The 6,769-nt window shown below is 32.5% G+C and overlaps 1 protein-coding gene across 3 annotated transcripts in view; it reads right to left on the minus strand.

The window, feature by feature from the left end:
* LOC106462797 (thymidylate synthase-like) overlaps nt 1-5,933 on the minus strand; it is a 28,092-nt gene extending 22,159 nt beyond the window's left edge. The window contains exons 1-2 of one of the 3 annotated variants that reach the window (XM_013922759.2): nt 5,847-5,933; nt 3,742-3,900 (exon numbers count right to left, since the gene is read on the minus strand). In XM_013922759.2, coding sequence (XP_013778213.1) covers nt 3,742-3,878 — 137 coding nt within the window. In that variant the 5' untranslated portion in view covers nt 3,879-3,900; nt 5,847-5,933. Of the gene's footprint in view, nt 1-3,741; nt 3,901-5,720; nt 5,739-5,846 lie in introns of those variants that run through there. The other 2 variants (XM_022390142.1, XM_022390141.1) reach the window with 2 other exon arrangements.
* Between the last annotated feature and the right edge of the window lie 836 nt (nt 5,934-6,769).

Raw genomic sequence — 6,769 nt, forward strand, 5'->3', positions numbered from 1 at the left:
TTTAGTCTCGCCCTCCCCCACCACTGTGTGTATGTTGTGTTATAAGTAAAATTACAATAATTTTTTTTGTCATAAGGGTGGTGGCGCCATCTATGAATATAATTAATAAATGCTCAATAACAGCAACTTTGGTTGGAATTGCCTGAGTGACCTAGGGCAAAGACAGATACACAGATTTTATACTTTATATATATATATATATATACACACAGAGCAGAAATCTTACTCCGGAGGTCTAACAAATTCCCGCTAAAAGCCTTTTCCCTTTATATCAGACAATAGAAACCAAATGGATTCAATCTCCTTGCTATTTTCAACAGGATGTAACTCACATTTTACATACAAAACCACTCTCTTTAGTACTTAAGTAATTAAGTTTATATTTAGTTTTATAGATGTGACAAATAACTAATCTTTACTCTATTTGATGATTACGCAATATTTAACAGGGCTTGAAATAAGCAAGGGCCCAGGAATCAATGGCCTACAAAAATGTCGGCAAGGTCGTAAAAAGTGACTGCTGGGTAGCCTGCATGGCCCCTTCAAATCTAAAGAGCCATTAATAGTTTGACTCCACATAAGTTGAACTAAACGTTTCTTAACTCACCAGAACTTATGACAAACCATGAATGGACCTTCCCAAATTTATGAACACTCATCAGTTATGTACAATCCACAAACATCGTCACTATGAATGGCCGTGTATTCAAATGAAATACACTTTCATTAATAAGAAAGCCATCACTTTGTCCAATATTCAAACTTTTTGTATCAGTATAATAGAATTGATATTTAAAATTTCATTTATAAAATTGGAAATATAAAGTGATTATTTGAACTTTATAAAGATGACTACTGTTTTCAATCAGAATGCTACATTTCCAACTTTTTATATGTGACACCAAGCCTGCATGACATTTGAAAGATGTACATAAGTTATTTTTTGTCAAGACTTTTCAAAAACAGTCAAATAAAAATTGCAAACTTCTAAGTTGGTTGGATAATACTTACTGCACATACAATGTTTGTCCATGTTAGGGCAAACACTTTTGAATCCAACTATTCAGACTGCATTAGCCAAAAATAAAAAAAACAAACAACAACAACATATTACTATTTTACCGATCATGTCACATTCGGAAATCACCGATTGCCGATAATTATAGTACACAATCAGCCCGATTCCAATTATATACAGTAAAGTTGATGATGTCATTGTGTAGTATTGTTGACAGTTTAAACTTAAAAATTGTAATGACTATAGAGAATATACATTGAAGTTTTGTTAAATTTGAAATGGTTGAAGTTATCAATAAATGTTACATGCAAAAAATAAAAAATCATGATCTCTTTTTTCGTTTTTTATTTGGAAGAGTGAAACATAAAAATGAGGACTGACCTTGTGGCTAGTACATGATCAATACATAACGTTATGTGAGACAAACAAATTGTTTATGTTCATTGCCTAAATTCATCATTCACTTCAGCCATAAGTTCGAAGCCTTTTGTTATCACTACACATTTTGATCTAAACCACTTTCTAAACTAAACAAATTATTCCAACCAAAGGTCAAATGAAGTGACAGATTTTGAAAGTTTTCATTCTTAAAGAGAGGAATCTGGAAAAATTTAAAATTTTCTTGAAGTTAAAGCTTTCGTTTTGGGATGAATATATAAAAAAAAACCATAAAGAGACTTGGCCAAGAGTTACAAGGCTTGACTGTAAATTTTTGACAATGCGGAAACTCTAGACGAACTGGTTTTTGAGGATCAAGGAACTTAATCCCTATTTGATTAACTTCAGTTGTTAACAAGGTAACCTAATGTTGTAAGCTATATATTTAATACTTTAATCTTTACATTTGTTTGCTAGAGGGTGTATGACACAATATTTAAATTCATCAAGAAAGTTAAGAATCTAGAAATTTCATGTAGTATGTAGAAGTAAGAATATGATATAAATACAAGACTCAGTGAAGTATTCAGTTAGCTAATGAGTGATTCTATAAGTTCCTTTCGTTTGCGAGTATTTGTGTGTTAAGAGACTGGTTGAATGAGTACCAAAGAAAATATTAGTATAAGTTTAAGAGAGTAACAAATGTACATTTGCAGAAACTTTTGTCATTGTCAGGTACAAGTGGTTTACCTAGATACAGGAATATATATATATATATATATATCTATATAGTGTATGAAACCAAGTTAAATGACTGGAGGTTGCTTAAGGATTAGTAAAGGTATCTTGTTGATGTTTGATTCGTTGTTTAAAATTATAGTGTTTTTACTTTTTGTAAAGTTTTGAGTAGCAAAATATTCTGATGACAAATCTTCTGCTGAATATTATTTGTATGTTTATCAGATTCAAACATTGCACATAAATAAATTGTCTAACTGGCTACTATTTAATTATTTCTAATTGTAATCATGATACGTTTTCAATAAAAACACCATTACCTTAATCAGTGATAGTAAAACATGACTTAGTGATATATTTGTCAAGTAGGAAATGTCCAGGTTATCAATAAAAAAAAATTGTGCCAAAATATTTTTAGTAAAAAAACAACAACAACAACAAAAATTATTATTGCAAAATACACAAATGGTGATCTCCAGAAGATGTTTGTTACCTGAAACAAATTACTTAAAAAACAAACAAACTTGGTGACAACAGGAAGCTTAACACATTTGCAGCGAAAGTAATTTCTCTAATTATGCAATATAATCGTTAAGCCCAATTGTGAACTATTGTTTCAGATACTGCTAATTTTATGGCTTTATGTCAGAATGACTGCATTGACAGCTTTCTCATGAGTGCATCACCGGTGGTACATGATGTCCTGTCTTTACCCATTTAAGCTTTGGCAGTTATGTAAAATATGAAAATAAAAAGTGATTAAATAGAATGAATTTGTTTGATTTCATTTGTCCTTTCAACATGGCGTCTATGCTCCACTAATGGTACATGACAGAAGGCATGGCATTATTATAGCCATTTGTACAAAATAAATGCTTCATATAGGACTTTGGAGATGTGAGGTGCAGTTATATTTTATGGGTGCTGTGTACTACCAGTGGTGCACGATGTCGTGAACATGTTAATACCATGTTAAAATACTGCAGTAGTTCACAAAGTTACAAAGCTAGTGCACTACCCTTTTTTGCTTACTTGTACACAGGATGGGTGTGGGCTCTAATCAATTATTCAGGTACAACTGCTTAGCAAATACCTTTAATTGCCTAGCTTTACTTGGAGGCATGGAAATTTGGAAAGGACAAACTTGCATGAGATAAATAATGGTGTTTGTAGAAAAAAAAGAAAAAAGAGATGGATTTAAGTATTATTGTTGAAAAAAAACCCTATATATTTGTCAGTATTTAGTGCAGTGAAGACAACGAAATAAAATAGTTGATTCTGTTTACAGATATCTTAAGTTCAAGAGCGAGAAGGGTTATCTTTAAATTGGTTTAAAACAGTTAGCAGAGAGCTTTCATTATCATTAACTTTGTGTATTTGGGGTTGAGCTTAATGGTCCAAAAGACCTTCTGCCACTCTACATCTTAAATTTACTATTTTCTCCAGAAATTTCAAGACTTCTAAAGTATGCATCTAACCTAAAATAACTAAAATCAATCTTAATTTTAATGATTAAACTCATTTTACCATTGATATTCTACCTTAGAGATAGACACTATTTCAAATCTGTAGAGACTGTCTAATGCCATTATTAAGAACATACACACCATTCCTTTTCTTTGCTGCCACTGTGTTCTATCTTCATTTTCTTCGGTGAAAACTTGCTAGAAGTTTTCTCTTCATCTTCAGTATTACAACAATGGTTTAGAGGTTCATTGTTTTCGATGTTATCATCCAAACCCATCCTCTGTCCCTGTGCAGTTTGCCTGTGGATGAGGACACAAGAAATTGAAAACAACCTCAAAACTGTAATTGTTACCACTATGAAGACTTATTTTTTTTAAAGAATAGTTACATAGTTACGTTTCTCAAGAGAGTTTTATGAAAATAATATACATTTTCCCCATGTACATCAGTGCACTTTACAGAATTGTTCATTTAGTTGCCAACAACAACAACAAAAACTGTCATCAAAAAACTTGCTGTGATTTACAAAACATGTTATTATTAGGTTCAATTCCAGCTTTGTGCTTCCGTGTTCACTTTGTTACAGAATTTTGCATAAAGCCACACAAAGGGCTATCTATATTTAGCCATCCCTAGCTTTTAAGTAAAAGATAAGAGGGAACAGCACCCACTCCTAACTCTTGGGCTACTCTTGCCTGATTGAGTAATGGGATTTAACCATCTTTCTTAAAGTGCACACACTGTTTGCTTCAAAGTGCAAAACACATTTTTGTTGCAATGGGTCAAAAGAACTATGAATTCTCAAATAAAAGTCCAGAGGCATAAACCACTTGATCCTCTAAGATTCAGACCCAGTAACGTACCTTAGGTTGCAGTATCATAATGTTGGGTGCATTTTATTCAAGAAGCCTAGAAGGTACATAGAGTCATTACTGTTTAACAGGGTTTTCATTTTGTTTTGTGCCAGCTGAAAGGAGACTAGGTACAAATACTTATCATCATAAGTAGAGGGAGAGAAAACACTGGTGTTACATCAAACAAATAAAACACTAGATTTTTTAAACATGATTGTAACTAACATTTTTTGTTTATCAATCTTATCTTTACAAATACTGACTCTCAAATGTCCTGGATAGGCTCTGATGAACCATATGATAGATTTTAAAATTCAAAAATTAATTTTCAATTACTTACTCTGACTTGTTTAATACAGGTTTCAAACTAATAGAAATAATAATTAACCTAGATAAGTGCCGATTCATTTATAGATACATTTAATTACTACAGCTGGCAAAGTAACAAATGATTTTTAGTACAGATTAATATTGACACCATTATTCATATGCAATTCAATAAGTTAGCTGCAAAGTGTGGAGGCTGCCACATTCAAGTCTCTCTGAAGATGTAGAACTACATATTTCTAAAGAAAATATGACTCAGAATTTTTCAAGTAGTGATAAAATTATCTTAATGAAATACAAAGCATATGATAATTTTATAAATAAAGAAATTTTGAACATCATTTCATGATACTCACGACAATACTGCAATAGTATTTTTATAATAATTAGTATTATAAAATGTTAATTATGCAAATTACAGGCAACTACAATACTTACTTTTATTATTTACATTTGTGTAACTCTCATGTTCATCAATGACCAAAAAAAATATTATATAAAAAAGGTCTTTATCAGCTCTCACATGCAGTTCTAACTTCTACTGTACAATATCCCACCACCTCTCATGTACGAGTTACTGTTTTGCATATCATTTATTGTTTTGTTTCTTAACATAATTACGTATAACATTTACTCATAAAATGATAATTTTTCTTCGTGGCTATATTTTTATAGTAAATTGAATTTAAAGCTGTACATTTAACGTATAACATCAATATCACAATGACTTGTATTAAGTTGTAACACGCGCACTAACATTACTTCTCCAATTGACAAGTACAATACCGTACATTAGTAATATCAATTGTACTACTAGTTATATATAAAATGCAAATTGAAGTGCCAGTTTTACTTCTAGTACTAAAATTAGCACTCCAATTTGTATTTCATATATATCATTCGTTGTTTCGAAATTCAAGTTAAACAAAGCTACTTACTCTTCTTTTCTAAGTTTGGACTATTGAAAAGCAATAAATATGATAAATAAAGAATTTATATTTTTCTAATGGTGGCGAAATTACTATAAGAAGATCTCAAAATATGTTACTAATAATAATACCAACCTAAAAGAGTAAAACTAGTCACAAGTACCGTAGGTTTCCCAACAATATGTACCTTACACTGTACAAAAGTCAAAATATTCCGCCAATTCATATTGCCCTCTGTAATGTTTTGAACATGGAATACAATGAATAATACAATTTAGTACTATATTCGGAAACGTTTGAATTATTCATTAGTTAATCTGATCTATTCTATAACCAATAGTTACATTCTTTAGGTGGAAGAGTAAGCATCACAATATTATTTGAAAAATCTTTAATATTTTACTAACGAGGCACGAAAATATAACGACTCAAGTGCAGGTAAAGTCCTAGATTCTAGCTAACGTCAGAAGAAAAATAGTCGGAAGTGTTTCTAATCTGATCTTCAAAGACTGATTCAGTTTTAAATTGTACGGCTATTGCTGTTTTTTCTTTCTTAACTGCTTTTGGCGACCAAATTTATGGTTTTAACGAATATATTTTTTAGTTTATACCCTCCATTTGCTTGTTTGTTTGTAATTAAGCACCAAACTACACAATGGGGAGGCCCGGCATGACCAGGTGGTTAGGGCGCTCGACTCGTAATCTGAGGGTCGCGGGTTCGAATCACCGTCACATCAAACATGCCAACCTCCGCCTTTGCCTGGTCCCAAGTCCAGGATGAGAAAGGAGGAGGGTTGGGCGCGGGGCTAGCAACTCCACCCCGTAAAAACCAACCTGCTACAAGTAACTGCAACAACACATTCCATGGCCAGGTGGTTAGGGGTCTCGGCTCGCAATCCGAGGGTCGCAGGTTTGGATCCCCGTCACACCAAACATGCTCGCCCTTTCAGCCGTGGGGGCGTTATAATGTGACGGTCAATCCCACTATTCGTTGGTAAAGAGTAGCCCAAGAGTTGGCGGTGGGTGGTGATGACTAGCTGCCTTCCCTCTAGTCTTAC

Source organism: Limulus polyphemus, unplaced genomic scaffold, assembly GCF_000517525.1.
Source record: "Limulus polyphemus unplaced genomic scaffold, Limulus_polyphemus-2.1.2 Scaffold1254, whole genome shotgun sequence".
Lineage (NCBI taxonomy): Eukaryota > Metazoa > Arthropoda > Merostomata > Xiphosura > Limulidae > Limulus > Limulus polyphemus.